Below are 17,128 nucleotides of genomic sequence, written 5' to 3'. Positions count from 1 at the left end.
CATAAATTTAAAGAACTCAGTGTACCAGATTTTATTCAAATTTAACTTGGAAAAGGCTTATTCAGTCTGACATATGGTTTGTTGTTACAGCCATTTAAAGTTTGTGGCATCATGTATGAGTTGCCCTGCAGGCATTAACATTGCTCACATCAGCGGGAAGAATGTCTATTGTTGGCTAACCTTGCAAGAATGGCGTGTCCGATTTTCATAAGAGTAGTTCCAAAATGACTGCTAGACATTTGTTGGAAAAAATCTTGAAGACTCAAGATGGTCAAAAAATACATTGAGACAATGTTGGTAAAAATTTGAGGCTGCCCGCCTCCCTAGCTCTTTCAGAGTGAAGTCGGCCAATATGATGAGCTGATAGGACTGAGCCTAACATATGGACGCTAGTTACATGCTGACAGAGTTGGCTCTGCAGCTTACCAGTGAGAACGAGTTATAAAGGAACTTAAACTTCCCTGGTTCACATGTGCTGTTGACTGTTTTCAATACAGAACTTTGCTAATAGTGTCACTGAAGTATATGATTAACTACAAGTAGGCTAGTGTTTGGTCTCTCTTTTACATTTTAGTCTTTAAATTCAGAAAAATGGGTTAACAACCTGTCTGTAGGTTATTGGTTATAAAGGGTGAGACTTTCCGACCATTAAGATTTACAAACAGAAACTGTTAACTTGGAGAGTGTGTCTGTAGATTTCTGTCTTGGAGTTAACTTACGGTACACCGTGCTGTATACCCCTATGGTGTACTGGCAAGCCTACATGCACCTCTCATGTAACTTCCACCATGCCAAGCTTCAAATCTTACTTGTGCTAGCTAAATTTAGGCCATACAATCTACCCAAACTTGCTCAAGTATCTATCTGCAGTTCCACAACTGTTCCACTGAACATTTTGCCATAGTTTTTAAGGACAAGGTTCTGTTTTTTCCAGAATTGATTTGGTGCAGTCGCAGATCAAGATCGCTGAGGGCAGTTCCTTACCTGAATTGGGCCTAGCCCAAGATGACATTCAGATCCAGTGTAGTGCCATGCAGTGCAGAATCACCACCGAGGACCCAGCTAAGAACTTCCAGCCGGACATGGGAAGAATCGAGGTATCAAGGCAAATGCATTCAGACAGACTTGGGCATCATCTGTGAACAGAGGAAGGATGTGATACATTTTCTCGTATTTGGCTAGGTTGTCTGAAGTATGGTACAATGCATTATATGAAACAAGTCGTTGAAAATTATGGAAGATGCATGAGAGTGGAGAAGTAGACCTCGTGAAAGTTTGGTCGGTTTTAGAACCGACAGTCTGACATGAAGAGATATTCATAGATACCTGGGATAGTTTTTCTATTCCCATTGATCGAAACATGTCATGTGACAGTGTATTAATGACAGTGTATTGATGCTATAGTGCCCGCTGCGTAAATCACGTGCTGGCACCTGGATACAAGACAGTTTAATCAAATCTGATCGGTGAAGAGTCTGTGTGAATGCGCCATGTGGAACCTGCCACGTACGTGCCAGGCCCATGTAAGGAGATTCTTTGGGACTATTTGCACAAGGAATATACCATTAAATGGATGGGGGTGTGTCGGGGAAAAGAAAGAGAAAGTCTTGAACAAAAAGCCTAGGAAATTTATTGTAAATTGATTTCCTTTGACTTTCTGTCTAAAATAGTATTTATGAATAAATATGCGCTTGGTCGGTCTTGAACTAACGTGTAAGACCGGTTCAGAAGCATGAATGCTGATAATGCCCTCGCCTGGGACTCATGCATTAGTCATGTCCATTCTCCTGAGCCGGTCTTAAATGCTAGTGCTCAATGATTCACATTCAAAACATCCTGATAAACAATATGCTGTGTTTTTGATAGTATAGTAGGCATGACAGATAGTCATTTCTGTAACTCACTGCTGGTCCTTTTCACACCTAGGTGTTTCGTAGCGGTGAGGGCATGGGCATTAGGATTGATAGCGCTTCGGCATTTGCTGGTGCCTGGGTCTCCCCCCACTATGATTCCCTCCTTGTTAAGATCATCGCCAGCGCTCGGGACCACCAGAGTGCTGTAGCCAAGATGTTGAGGGCACTGGCTGAGTTCCGAATCCGAGGGGTCAAGGTGGGTGGGTTGTTTCTCTTGCCTGGCCATGGAGCTATATTAAATGGCTGTAGCCCCGTGGACATGGCTGAGTTTTGTATCCTGGGGAAGTCGAGGTGGATTGGCGGGTTGGTATTGTTGTCCGCCATAGAGAGATATAGCCTTCTGGGTGTGGCTGAGATCCATATCTGGAGTGTCAAGTGTGTTGAGTTGGCTCTGTGGTACGGTCGAGTGGCAAAGGGGCAGAGACTGACATGTCATTTTCTGAAATGATGGTATCCCAGCCTTGTTTGGCACATATTTTTGTTTAAATTTCTACAAAACTTTCTGCATTTTCGGGTATTGTGTCATCATATCCCACACTCTAATTCACTCTTAAACCATTAGGAACCACAGTCATTTCACTGTCCAGGCTTTTTCGGTTGATTAATGCTGCAGGCCTTGAAAAAAGGATAATACCAACATTGGAAGAAAAACGCTGAACATGAAGACCACCCCTGTTGCTTTCTACCATTTTTGCAGCTTGCAACTTTCCTGAACAGGTCTTGGGACAGCCGTGAACATACATGTACATGTGAAATTACGTTGGTTACAAGTTTCAGGATACCAGGTATTTTTTCTTGAGTAGGCTTACTAGCAGGCGTCAAGAGTGTCAGTGGCGGCTTGCTTGAACAAGATCAAGAATTTTACATCTATTGCTTTTTAATAACCACAGTCACCTATGCGGTTCTTCCTCCACAGACCAACATTCCCTTCCTACAGAATGTCCTGACCCACAAGCAGTTTGTCACGGGCCAGGTGGACACCTACTTCATTGACGACAACCCCTCCCTGACCACGCTGTTCAAGCCCAGCCAGAACCGGGCCCAGAAGCTGTTGCATTACTTTGCCAACCTGCTGGTCAACGGGGCATCCACCCCTCTTGCCACGGGGCTCCGGCCAGCCGCAGGAGAGGCTCCGGTCCCTCCCGTGCCCTTCGGTAAGCCGGAGATCATGAAGTCGCACCAATTTTGTCCCCTCTGTCAGAGTCTATTTTGACTTAATTTCAAGAAGGAAATCACTGTTGATCAGTTGTACGTGTAAGTTGAGCAAAAGAGTTTGAACTTGCAGTCCTTTTGATCAGAACCGTGAAAAAAATTCTTTGTTTGCACTGCTGAATGTAATCAGATTAGGAGACTTCAAATTGCTTTGTTTGGATTTAGCTAGATTTCTCTGAAGGACCCTATTGAGGTTGAGTGCCGAGGAGAATATCGTAGAACGTGTTCCTTTCATTGTTCCATCTCTATTGCATCATTTGCTGTCACTAGACTTTTTATTTCTCATTTTGTAATCTCTGGACAGGAGTGCCACCTCCTCCCGGCTTCAGGGATATTCTCCTCAAAGAAGGGCCCGAGGCATTTGCCCGAGCAATCCGCCAGCACAAGGGCCTGCTTCTGATGGACACCACCTTCCGTGACGCTCACCAGTCGCTGCTTGCCACCCGGGTGCGGACGTACGACCTGAAGAACATATCGCCGTTTGTGGCCCACAACTTCAGCAACCTGTGCAGTATTGAGAACTGGGGAGGTATGTGGTAGACATGGTGATACCCATCATGCTTTGGGCAAGTTTTGTACCTCAGTCGGGAAGATCTATGTCGAGGACTATGCTGAAGCTGTTATGCCGTCTGCTGTAGAACACATTTATTCATTGGTTTATACCCCAACGGCAGTAGTGATTGCTGGGTTCTAGGGCAAGATGCTTCACTGCAATGGCCCTTGTCCATCTAGAACAGGTTGCACTGATCTCAGACTGCTGTGTGAAGCTAATCTTGTAGGCTGAGGAACAGGTGTGATAATTAAGCATGGAACACCTTAAAAGATACACTTTCACCCTCCCCTCTGCCAAGATGGGACATACCTATGTGTTGCCACATGGAGTGGTTTACTTCCAAACTGTTTTAACCTTGGTCTGCCCGTGCAGGCTTACTTAACTTCACCATCAAATGGATGTGTCATCTTTTTCCTGGTAGGGACAAAAGCAGTTTTCTGAGAAGTTACAAGTTCTGTCAATGCAAAGTTGCAAATCCGTCATCTCACTAGAGTTGACAGAGTCATTGGCTCAGGCATGTAAAAGGAAGTCTCTCAGGATATGGCACACTATAACTAACCTACAGTTAAAGCAACTCATCAGACCACAACCCCAACCTTTTTGTCGGTGTGGATGAAAGTTTGATGTCTGCAACCAGTGCAGTGCCATTAAACTGGTTCATATCCTATGTACATTTTGTACACTTAGGCGCGACATTTGACGTGGCTATGCGGTTCCTCCACGAGTGCCCGTGGGACCGGCTAGAGACACTCCGAGAGCTCATCCCCAATATACCATTCCAGATGTTATTGCGTGGAGCCAATGCAGTCGGCTACACCAGCTATCCTGATAATGTTGTATTCAAGTAAGTTTCCTGTACTTCCATTTTGCCTGTTGGATGCATTACGTGCCCTTTCCCAAGGATTTCTAACCTGGAAAATGTTGGAAGCAATCATCGAAATGCATTTCTCTACCTTGTTGAACCTTCAGGAGTTTTTCCACTGATGGATAGTGATCATTTTGACATCACTGTTAAAAAAAATGATTAAATGTTTCCACGATTGGTAAGCCAAAATTTACACTTTCCTATTGACTGGCTAAATGCACAGGCTGACGTGTGTGAGAACATTAACTGTAAATGACAAATACATAAAAATGTCAGTTTGACTGAATATGAACTTCAAACGTATTCTGACAGGATTTCTTTACACACTTTCAAAGTTGCCATTCAGTGGTCACGAGACAGCACACAGTACTGTACATTTGTACACACCTCTGGCCTGACACTCCCAACTAAACAAAAAGTTTCCTCTTAACTCTTTGAAGGCCAGCATGCTAAAGTTTGTTTGATGGTAAACCTTGCCTTGCAGATTCTGTGAGCTCGCCCACAGGCACGGCATGGACATCTTCCGCGTGTTTGACTCCCTCAACTACCTGCCCAACATGATCCTCGGCATCGACGCGGTGGGGGCATCGGGGGGTGTGGTGGAAGCAGCCATCAGCTACAGCGGGGACGTGTCAGATCCCAGCAAGACCAAGTACACCATGGACTACTACCTCAAGCTGGCCGATGAGCTGGTCAAGGCCGGCACGCACATCTTGTGCATAAAGGTAAGACTCTCATGTGTAAGTTATTCTGGCACACTGCAAGTTGTACTCTGTGTGTACCAGACCTTGCAGTCGTCAAGGCAAAGTTAAATGAAATTGATTGGGTTAAAAAGCAACCGTGGTATTTACATTGAAAGATCTGTAGATTGGATTGACATTGTCAGTTTTTGATGAATAGCTTAGTCATGTGACAAATTGGTCAAATTTATACATTTTGTAAAATCACGGTCTCTTGGTTTGAAATAAACAAATATAGTGGTCTGAAGATCAGATTCCCCGGCTACCATCTCAAATCTCGCGGAATGTTCCCTGGGATTTCCATCTCCGACATTGTCAACCATCAAGGTACTTTGGAAGACTTTCAGATGGCTTGAAAAGGCCCATAACTTGACAATATTCTGATCCTTCATTCCCAGGATATGGCCGGACTGTTGAAGCCCAAGGCAGCCACCATGCTCATCGGTGCCCTACGAGACAAGTACCCGGACATGCCCATCCACATACACACACACGACACCTCGGGCGCCGGTGTGGCGGCCATGTTGGCAGCCGCTGACGCAGGGGCCGACGTTGTTGACGTTGCTGTGGACACCATGTCAGGGATGACCTCCCAACCCAGCATGGGTGCCCTGGTGGCAGCATGTGAAGGCACTGAAAAGGATACAGGTATTTCTTTTACCCTCGCTCCTTAATTTCCTCCAAATCACATCAATTTTGGCTTTTCATGACTGCCTTGTGCTTTGCTGTAGAAATCATTCCAAAGAATGCCAAGTAATCCATGGATTTATGAATGTTACCCACTAATTCACTCCATTTTTAGAGTCTTTACTGGTTAGGCATGATGTCCTCTAAAGCTCTTTGTGTGGAGGATATTGGCCTATCTGGCTGACTGGTCTGGCATTACACCTAGAGAACAAGGGTGCATGTCAGAGCTGGAATTTGCAGAAGACTCCTGGAGAATTGGTCAATCTTCTGACTCCAGGCACATTTTAAAATCTCCTGCCTCGTCCAGACTGTTTACAGTTTTTCTTACTTACCTGTATTTTTTAGTTGCCACTGTCCGAAACTTATTAACAGTTTGCATAAAAATACTTTATTGTGGTTGTCTTTGCCTTTCTTAAACTTAAAATTACAAGCATGAAATGTAGATGAATTGTCATTGACGGTGTACCACATTAGTGATTGTGCTGGTGATAAGCATTCACATGGATGCCATGTGGTCAGTTTCCTAGTCGAGGACAAGACGACTCCACCAGTAATATGCTCTTCGCAATATTTCTCTTTAAGATTTGATGTTTTTTACCAAATGAAAACCTTACTCAATATTATACAAATATGACGCCCTGACTTGTTGCAAAGTCCACTTCACTCATTTTGCTGTGCAACCTCGACTGTTGTGGAATAGACAGCTTGATTTTTAGGAAAATGACCTGCAGCCATTTTTCCTAATATCTCCAGGCATCCCACTGGATCAAGTCTTCAAGTACAGTGCCTACTGGGAGATTGCCCGGCAGTTCTATGGCCCCTTCGAGTGTGCAGTGACCATGAAGAGCGGCAATGCGGACATCTATCGGAACGAGATCCCTGGCGGCCAGTACACCAACCTGCAGTTCCAGGCCTTCAGCCTGGGGCTGGGTCATCAGTTCGAGGAGGTGAAGAAGTCCTACGTGGAGGCCAACCGGTTGCTGGGGGATCTCATCAAGGTTGGTAGGGAAAAAGAGGTCACAAGAACAGGAAGTGATATTGTGGAAGACCGCTGTGGTCCATTGTTTCAATGATTAATGAAACCATTTTGAGAAAGAGATCTGTGCAAAAGGTGCCAAGGTTCACAGACTGTTTCAGCCACATCACGTGGCCTTGATTCACCACCGTGTGCACCCAGTAATTGGTAACATCGGGCCTTCCAGTGTTTATCATCACCAACAGATGTCACACATGGTGGTGAATCAAGGCCATGTGATTTGGCTAGAACAGTCTGCGCACCTTGAGTTCTTGACAGCTGTTTCACAGTTCTCTTCTCCAAAAGGTATCATTTCTAATGTTTTTTAGAACAGGAAGTGTTACGATTGTGAACGGACAGACCAGTTGTAACCAGCTATCCACTGACCAGGCTGAGGCAGTGCCCAATAAAGCATAGTTGTCTGTGGCTACAGTTGCTCTCTGTGGTGTGTTCCAATGGCAAATACTGTCACCTTAGGCACAAGATTAGTCACAAAGTTAGTTAAGTTGCTTCTGAATGTACCTTTGATGTTCTGAAGGGGACTGGAGTTTTTTGTAACCAATTCATTTTGTGGATTTGTCTACTTCTCTGCTCTTCATCAAGGTGACTCCGTCCTCCAAAGTGGTCGGAGATCTGGCTCAGTTTATGGTCCAGAATAAACTGGACGGGACCAGCCTGGTTGAGAAGGCCGAGGACCTCTCCTTCCCGACCTCCGTGGTGGAGTTCATGCAGGGGTACCTGGGCCAGCCGTACGGGGGTTTCCCTGAACCGCTCAGGTCAAAGGTGAGTGGTGGCTTGTGAATCTACCAGTAAGATGGTGCTGTATGACCCCCACATGAAATCTGGTCTCTGTGTAGAGTCTGTCCAATATTCACAGAGCGGAGTGCCTTCTGACATCATTGGCTAAGTTGACTGTGCGACATGCATATCACATGGTTATTCTCTCAGTTTGAAAAGGTCTGGGGAAGATTTATCATACATTTTCATGGTTCAATAATGAGTCCATATTTGCTGTAAGACCATCAAGTCGTGTAATACTTAATCAAAGATTGGAATGTTTCCATTTGGTTGAAAAAGTTACAGGTTTGCAAATAGTTCCAGAGACAAAGACGAAGTCAAATAGGAAGTTAGGCTTTGAGTAATAGCCTTCAAACAGACATACATGTACATTTTGTGGTTATGGTGTTGCCGTGGATACACTAACACTTGTTACATTTTCTGTACCCATCAAAGTATGGTTGACCACATGTAAAATCCCCGAGCTGTATTACCGGGTGGCCACTTATGGTCAAGTCCAGCTTTCTCTACACCTTATGAAATACTGAGTTGTAATGAACTGCTAGTCACTCCTAAATCATCCACTCGCAAGTCAAGTCGCAAGCTTTTAAATGAATTTATAAACCAAGGCCGCCCTTTGTCATTGTTCACCCCTGTCACTTGCTAACTAACTTGTGACCGGACTTGTAATCCAACTTGTGACTGACTGGATTGGAATCTGACGAACAAGTCCTTAGCGACAGCTCTATGTTCTGATCTTATTCAGTTTTTTTTTTAACTTGATGCATTCCAGATAATTAAGGACATGCCAAGAATTGAGGGCCGTCCAGGGGAGTCTCTTCCACCCCTTGACTTCGACAAACTCCACACGGACCTTGTCGAAAAACACGGCCCCAACGTCCGGGAGGTGGACATGGTCAGCTCAGCGCTCTACCCGAAGGTCTTTGATGACTTCATGGAATTCCGGAAGGTCTATGGTCCGGTGGAGACCCTGGGCACGAGGCTGTTCCTCGTTGGCCCACACATTGCCGAAGAGTTCGATGTGAGTGATGAGAAACATTCGACAAGGGAAGCGTTTGCCAGCACTGGAACCTTTTGTTCATGAAAAAAAATTGCCGGAGTGGTTTTTAAAATATGAAGTACATGTATGATGATGTGTAATGTGCCAAGGAAAAGAAACACATGAATTAAATAAGATCACAATACATTGACACACTGTTGGTAGGAGAACATATGTAATCAGCAGACACAGAGCACCATGCGTTGTCGTAGAGTATTGATCTAAGTAGTCAAAATATTGAATGAGATTGTTATAGTACCGTTCCATTTAGCTTGTGACGCTAAACAGCGACAACAGCCAGTTATAAAAAACAAGGCACAACCATTAACCCTCCTATGCTGAAGTCACTCTTTGGGTTACTTGGTAAACACCTCAAAGAAGCACAGCTGTGTCGTATTGTGCACTGCACCAACATGCAAGAGAGTGACCTTGGGTACGTGTGCACATTTGTGCTGTAAAACCAAAGGAGGGTTAAAATGGAGATAAGTTTGCTTTAAACTGACTGACACATGTAACTGAGGTACACATGTAGTTGTTTGAAACTGGAGCAGTAGAAGAAGAAAACAAGGGAAATTTGAAGCTCAAAGATCATTTCTGAAGCCATATTGGCATTATAATGAGCACGAGTACGTCTCTGGATTGAGAGTGTGTGTTTATTGCAAATAATGCTGAAGATTCAATTACATCGTACAAGGCTGCAGTGGAATTGTTGGTGTAATAATACTTTTTTTTTACACAGTTCAATTTTACTTGGCACATTTTTATCAACAAGAATCTCGTGCCCTGTTGTTTTTTCAGTAAGGATCTTTGACTGCTTGTGATTGACATGTGCACGTTGTTCTTGGCTTAGAATCAGGGGCTCAAGTTGTGATTTGTTGTTCGTTTTCAAGGTGCAAATTGAGAAAGGGAAGAGGCTACACGTGAAGATGCTGGCCATGGGAGAGCTGCAGGAAAAAACGGGAGAGAGGGAGGTGTTCTTTGAGCTCAACGGCCAACTCCGATCAGTACTTATGAAGGACAAGCTAGCCATGAAGGTAGGCATGCCTACGTCCGTTGTCCAGTTGGCATCTTGGGGCATGCTTGGGCAATCATGAAGCAAGGAAAAATATTCAGGAAATCCCAAACTCGAAACAAAATATTGTAGCTGCTTGAAAACAAATTGAACAATTCCTCAGCCAGTAACTAATCGCTGGAATAGTTACTGGTTACAATTGCCATACCGCACCCTCATGTGTTCCACATGCTGCCATCCATGAGGGCAGAAATGTACAGCTGGGTTTTACCAGCCTTTGCTGGCCACTGGAGATCGGGACGGATTGTGAATGGCACATACATCCGGTGGGGATGTCTGTTGGCAAATAATTCGACATGACAGTTCCCCTAGGTAGCGTCTTCCATCATTGATGAGTGTTATTTGCTTGGGTTCTACAGAGCCAGCCTTAATTAGACTGTCCATCGAATGACCTTTGATGCTCCTTCAAAATATGGTTGGTTTCCTGCACAGCAGATGAATTAGGAGAATTCAGAAAGATTCTTTGCAAACATTGCCAAGGGTTTACCCCTAAAAGGTCTTGGGTATAATCCGAATCCCCTGAACGCTTCTCTGATATCATCAAAATGCAGGTTTTTTTGTTTGCTGAGCCTTCAGGATTTTTCCAGTAATGTTTTACAAACAATTTGACCCATATTTTAAGAAAGTGAGACATACTGTTCTGAGAAAATGCCTTTTTTTTTTGACACGTCTGCCAAAAAGTTGACACTTCCATTAATTTGCTCAGTGCATACAGGCTGACACATGCGAGGCTATGAACTGTCAAAGAGCATAGAAGCAAAGTCCCCATGTTGGATTGAGTTGAATCTTCACACATGTCCTCATAACAAATGTTTTTATATGCAAGTCAAGTACATGTATATAGCAAGTTTCAAAATGATTGGTTATTGGACAGCAAAGATAACTGGGATTGAAGCTTTGGGATGGTGTAATAAAAGGCCTTGCTGTCATAGGGTTAAGATTAGCCCAAATTCCAAATCCATAGCTGTTGCAACAACCTTCCTGAATCCTCCCAAATTCCCTATTGTATGGCAAACGATCTCATGGGCAATATTTGGAAAGGCTGTCTGGCCCCAATGCTCCTAATCCACCCCAACCCCCCCCCATGTATTTTGAAGAATTTTTGAGGGTTAGGTTGCTGACATTTGGCATTTTTTTTACGATATCATCGGCTCATATTTTGCTCACCCCAGGAGATGCACATTCACCCCAAGGCCACGCCCCACGTCAAGGGGTCTGTGGGCTCACCCATGAACGGCCAGATCATAGACGTCCGGGTGGAGGTGGGCGACCGGGTGGAGAAGGGCGCCCCCGTGGTCATCCTGAGCGCCATGAAGATGGAGATGGTGGTCAGCGCACCTGTGTCGGGGACAGTCAAGGCACTGCACGCCCGCAAGGGTCTAGCAGTGGAAGGGGACGACTTACTGGTCGAGATCGAGTAATGGCATGGAGAGGCAAGGTAAGGAACCATCTCACAACTCGTCTTGGACAAATTGCCGACAAGTTGGAGGTGGAACCATTCGCTTCACTCGCAAGGAGCTCTGCATTTGTCACAGATAAGTTCAGAATACATTTTCATTGACAACTCGGCAACCGTGAACGGACTGCAAAAAATGGTAATGTTAAAGCCAGTACTACTCAGCTTTTTGGCAGTGGAAATGTTGAAGAGGACCAGCGTCAGAAAGATTACAATTTGCTGATTCACTGCCGTAAAAGGTTCAACCCAGCTCTGTGGGGTTAACATGAAATGCTAAAAAGTATTCTCCTGCATTCATAAAATAAGTTGGAAATTGTTGACTGTCTACCAGTGTTGTATTCAAGTCCATCATGAGTCCTGTTTTAAATCCCTTCACAAGGTCAGTCACAAGTCCCTTCACAAGGCCAGTCATAAGTAACAGGGTGAACAGTGACAAAAGAATGCTTTTGTCACATACATGTAGCTTGTGAACTGGCTTAAGACAGAATAACTTGTGATAGACTTACAGGGACTTGTGATGGACTTGGAATACTGCTGTCCACTTTTGATCTGAGTCCCATTTAAGTGGTTACTTTAGGATTGCTTTTGAAGAAGTAGTTTTTTCAGCATGATTCATGTAACTTAATATTATCCTTTAAAAAGCTGGCCTCTCCTGTGCTGATTTGTTGAACTCATATCAACAACTGTTTGACGGAAATGTAACCTTGCGTAGCGAGGTAATTATTGCAAGGCATGTACATGTATATTGCTTTTAATTTGCTCATGTTTTATTGCTGCATGTGTTGGCAGACAACTCAGAAGGCATCTCAGTTGAAGGCATTATCTTAAGAGGAACCAAGAAACTGAAGGCAGATTAAGTTCGTGTGCTACATCTGCTCTTTCTAACTATTCCTGAGAGACTTGTGGTATATGTTCAACCAGGGCAGACGTGCTACAGGGTCAGTACGTGCTATTCGGTGTTTCCTCGTCCTAGCCACTGGACTTTTCAACATTGCCAAATAAAAAACATAGATCCTTCTTTGTATGTTTATGCACCGTAACAATTATTGGATTGATAGCATTTGTCAGCTTACAAATGCAGCATGGTTTGAGGGTGGATAGGAGAGGTTACCTTCCTGTGGTAACGAAAGTTGAAGCACCGAGGTATGCTGACTTTGACTGTCCTCCCAAAAGATAAATCACTTTTATTTGTTTCACCATATCTCATAAGTGTTCACTTTCCAGTACAGTAAGGGGCATCATTTAAAACGTTGATCAACGTTTACATGCGCTGCCATCTTTTCCTGTGTACATGTTGCCACGGTGATGCTTGTTAAGTCAGGTGATAGATTGACAGCTTCATACAATGCATGAGTGGTAAGCCATTCCCATTAACAGTTTACTGTACTTGTGTATTGGACTTGTGAATCCTTGTGTACGTCTGGTAAGCAGGGAAAAAGCAACTGGCACATGATGGTGAATGGACCACTGAGAACTTGCCTCTGTTCTATGAATATGTATGAGGTAAGGTAACATTGAAAGCTTAACCTTCCCCAAGTAGTTGTGACTTCTGAGACTACATCTGATTCCGAACTTGTGTATGGAGCTACGTGTACTGGTGCATTTAGTCCAGGTCTTTGCCCTGTGTAGATTTGTGAGCATGAACTGATAGTTGATGTAATAACGCTTGAAGCTTGCTTTTGATGTGGTCGAAATACGAGCAACTGATTGAAACCAACAAGTATTATCATGACTTAAGGACTTAAGACCCACACCGTTAACTTTCACATGTGCTATCATAGGTACTATACAAAGGGAGTGTCCTAGTGCTAAGTGAGAGAGAGTTGAAAGCCTCAGGTTGTGTTAACAAGTAGAGAAATCTAAGCTACGGTGACACGTCAAACTACCAGGATACCTTGAAAGACTGATTTTATCAAACTGTGAACAGTTTGCTTTCTTTGAAGTTCAGAAGAAGAAAAAGCAACAGCAATCCCCTTTGCTGTCATATTTTTGTATACATCTAGAATGTCATTTTGCCCGATGGATATGTTTTAAAGTGCTTTTGGTTCGCACTTGTAGGGCAGAATACTCAATGGGCAACCAGAGCCAAAGATCAGTAATATTGTACTAAAATACATGTGTCTCACATGTATCTTGATTTTTATCTTGATTTTTTGCTTTATCTTTATCATAATCTTTATTACAAACCGGTATCTACATTTTATATTACTGGTTATGTTGGAGGGTACCAGTACTTTTTGAGACGTGAATAAGTTTCTTTGGAGTGTATGTTGCCTAATTTTGTGCCAGCCATCAAGGTGCAGATTACATTTTGGTGTAAATACATGTAGTAATTCATTTGAAACCTTGTAGATTTTTTTAAATGGGAATGTGCTTGGCCGGTCGGGCATTTAGTCACGTCCATTCTCCTAAGCCAGTCTTAAACATTAGTTTAATACTGACCAAGTAAGTATTTGTTTCCCATTCATAAACAGTTTTAGTTAAAGAGTCATCAGAAGTCAATATGTATACAATATAAATTTCCAAAGATTTTGTTCAAGAATTTTACTTTTATGTTCCCCAATACACCCGTCCATTTTATGGTGTGTTCCTAGGATGTGCAAGTAGTCTATTTCAATTGCCTTATATGGACTTGATGTGTGGGTGGCGAGTTCTGCATACTGCAGCGCACACAGACTCTTGACCAATAGGAATGGATTAAACTGTCTCATATCCAGGTGAGAGCTCATTTTTGCACCGTGGGCATTATCAAATCGCCGCAGGTGTTCTTTGTTGAATAGGGAAACTGTTCTAACCCCCATTTCAGACAGGCGTCCTAGGGTCGCGCCGAACCAAATAGAATTGAGAGTGACTCGGGTCGACCTAATTTAATTTTGGGTTTTGGCAGATGGACATAATACACATGTACAAGCATTTGTATTGGGTTCTGCCCATGAAGAGCAACGTCTGAAATCAAGTCGTTCTGGTGTCGTTTTGAGCGCCTCCAAGTATCGATCTTTCACCTGCGAGCACATCTCGTCCCTCTTTGCTGTTTCAGACAGCAATTTTTTGCCACACCTAATTCAAAATTTGCTTTTAATTTGGTTTGGTGCGACTCTGGTACGCCTGTCAGAAACACGGGTAAGGTATTTATGAATGAATGTTAACAACCGTGTTAAGGACAGTGAGGTCAGAACTGCACAGCTTTTGAAGAGCAAACTGGTGAATGTTTGTCTATTCACCAGAACTGGTTGATTGAGCAGACTGAAAAATGGAGTCCAACCCTAACCTTCCCCAACCACACAGAATTAAACAGTAGTAAAAAGTTTAATTCTGTGGGGATAGGTCTGGTAGGCCCATAACAGCTGGCTTTTTACATTGGGTTTGGCATATCTCCGAAAAACAAATTCCAGCAGCCTCTGTGCACAAAGTCCCATATGGGTGTTTAACTTTGTGTGAATGGGGAAGGTTAGGGCCAGCAACCCTTGGGGGGTTAGGGCTAAAGTGGGTTCCCACAGGTCAGGGGGTGTGATCATGAATGTCTGATTGTAGCTTAATACAATGACTGGAAAAAGTCTGAAGAATCGGAAACCGTCTTGAGCCGTTATATTAGCTAGAAATTGTGCCCCTCTAGAGATGATTCAGTGGTGTGTGGACTTGATGTCATCAGGCATTGATTTAATGTAAGGTTTTGATTGAGCAATCTGCCTGAATCTTTCGAAATCCAACACTGTGGAGGAATACAGTGGCTTTGTATTAAGCTACATGTACATGTATCAAGTAATATTAAGCTCCATATCTGGTTATAGCCACCGACCTCTAGCTTATTCAGTCTTAGACAATCCATACACTCGCTCTACACTGAAATGTAACAGAGAGTTTCTGGCCTTTGTAGCAGAATTTTTTGTTAGGTCAGTATTTAAGTAAAACACTACATTTTTTTGGAAGAATCTAGCAGACAGTGCCACTTTCTTTAACCCTAACCCCCAAGGGTTGCTGGCCCTAACCTTCCCCATTCGCACAAAGTTAAACACCCATATGGGACTTCACCCATATGGGACTTTGTGCACAGAGGCTGTTGGACTTTCTGAGGTATGCCAAACCCAATGCAAAAGCCAACTGTTATGGGCCGACCAGACCTATCTCCACAGAATTAAACACTTTACTACTGTTTAATTTTGTGTGGTTGGGGAAGGTTAGGGTTCAATACAGAATTTGCATTATTGCCACTGACAGCACAAGTATGTAAGTGTACAATGTATGTTTTGATAGGAAAGTTGAACACTTGTGTCAAATCTGTGTACATTTCCTGATGTTGAAATTTTTGTGTAGCTTGAAATATACAAAGACTGCCAGTTGACAGATCTCTGTAGAAATCTCAAACTATCATCAATCAAATATTATATATGTGAGATACATGTTTTATGTATTGTGGAAATATAGAATCATTGTATGAAAGCTTCCACTGAAGTTATATATTGGATTTACTGTTTTTCCATTTCCAACGACTCCCATAATTTGTATGTTGACAAATTTCATGCGGAGTTCTGGAAAAATGTACGTGTACTATGAAATATATTTCTTTAAACGTATTTAGATAAATGTCTAATGTTTTTATTTGATGGGTTTTCCATAAAAATAGATGTTAGAGTTGACACCTTGATAAAGTTTGGTTACCTGGTTTTTCTATCACCTTTGATTTTTCTTTTATTACAATATGTAAATATTCGAAGTATTCGGACTGTTGAACTTTTTTGTAGCTTTATTAAATGTGAAAACTTTTTTGTTGGGAAAAAAAATGGTTTTTCCCACTTGCGTCAAATGAACCACTCAAGAACAGAAAGTGCCATCTGTGTTCAACGGTTAGAAAGTTCCAACTAAATATTGGTTTGGGACCCACTGGGCAAATATGAATAATGCACAGAGCAGGACATTCGTGCTTGTAAAAAATGGCTATATTATTTCATTTTTTGTACAATTTTAAAGTCGTCAGTTTATCATGGAAAAAGGATGGTCCTGGGTATGTACCCAATATTTGTAGCCACACCTAAATATTTGCGCACTGTTTTGCTTGTTATTTTAATTGGACAAAGAACGCAAATCAAAAATTTTATTTGTAGAATCATTGCATATCAATATCATGACAGTAGCCCCATTAGTTGACAGTAAATGCATGTGCAGTGTAGCTAGAAAATGTTGGTAGCCCAAACAATGCAAATGATGAACCCTTTTATGAAGGGCAGAGTATTTAAAGGAAATTAACGTTTTTTGTAGTGGAGTCCTGTCTGTGTAAATGGATGTGGTGTCAAGGGTTTTATTGCAGCCCTGAAGAAGTACTGAGTTGTTTATTGCAATAATGTTGACATTAGCTACCAAATACGACCATAACAAGTGTAGAGAATTCCTCATCAATCATGGTCAAATTTATTTTATGTTTCATATGATGGTGCTAACTTCCCAGGTTGTTTACCTGATTGATTTACAGTCAATATAGAACTGCTAACATCAGCACATGTTGTGTAATGAACATCAGATATATAAATGGACTGACTTGATGCATTTTGTTTGGTCAGAAAGTGAGATGTCAAAATGCGAAAGTCTTTACTTCCCTTTGTAAAAAAAACATCTGTGGGTGTTATCCTCACGTGCATATTTGTGTACATTCACTGTGTAAAGTACGTGAAATTGAAGCAATAAACTGATCCAGGAGCCTGAGATGTATACAGTACATTGTCAGGGAAGATAACTTGCTCTACTCGTGCGTCGTCGTCATCCCAAACCCTCCAAATACACACAGCC

General features: G+C 42.7%; 1 protein-coding gene across 6 annotated transcripts in view; it reads left to right on the top strand.

Annotated features, from left to right (window-relative positions):
* The window catches only part of pc (pyruvate carboxylase), a 40,129-nt gene extending 23,079 nt beyond the window's left edge, over positions 1-17,050 (top strand). For 5 of the 6 annotated variants that reach the window (XM_022237282.2, XM_087136703.1, XM_022237283.2 and 2 more), the window contains 12 exons: positions 935-1,097; positions 1,927-2,109; positions 2,830-3,067; positions 3,430-3,654; positions 4,366-4,522; positions 5,028-5,268; positions 5,682-5,931; positions 6,724-6,968; positions 7,589-7,768; positions 8,556-8,804; positions 9,713-9,856; positions 11,067-17,050. In XM_022237282.2, the coding sequence (XP_022092974.2) occupies positions 935-1,097; positions 1,927-2,109; positions 2,830-3,067; positions 3,430-3,654; positions 4,366-4,522; positions 5,028-5,268; positions 5,682-5,931; positions 6,724-6,968; positions 7,589-7,768; positions 8,556-8,804; positions 9,713-9,856; positions 11,067-11,315 (2,524 nt within the window). In that variant the 3' untranslated portion in view covers positions 11,316-17,050. The remainder of the gene's footprint in view (positions 1-934; positions 1,098-1,926; positions 2,110-2,829; positions 3,068-3,429; positions 3,655-4,365; positions 4,523-5,027; positions 5,269-5,681; positions 5,932-6,723; positions 6,969-7,588; positions 7,769-8,555; positions 8,805-9,712; positions 9,857-11,066) is intronic. The other variant, XM_022237286.2, reaches the window with a different exon arrangement.
* Positions 17,051-17,128: the final 78 nt, after the last annotated feature.

The sequence above is a fragment of the Acanthaster planci genome, linkage group LG01 (genome assembly GCF_054643075.1).
Source record: "Acanthaster planci isolate LZ-2023a linkage group LG01, COTS_SCS, whole genome shotgun sequence".
Taxonomy (NCBI): domain Eukaryota; kingdom Metazoa; phylum Echinodermata; class Asteroidea; order Valvatida; family Acanthasteridae; genus Acanthaster; species Acanthaster planci.
Note: the sequence above shows the minus strand (reverse complement) of the source record. Positions and strands in the feature narration are given on the sequence as shown.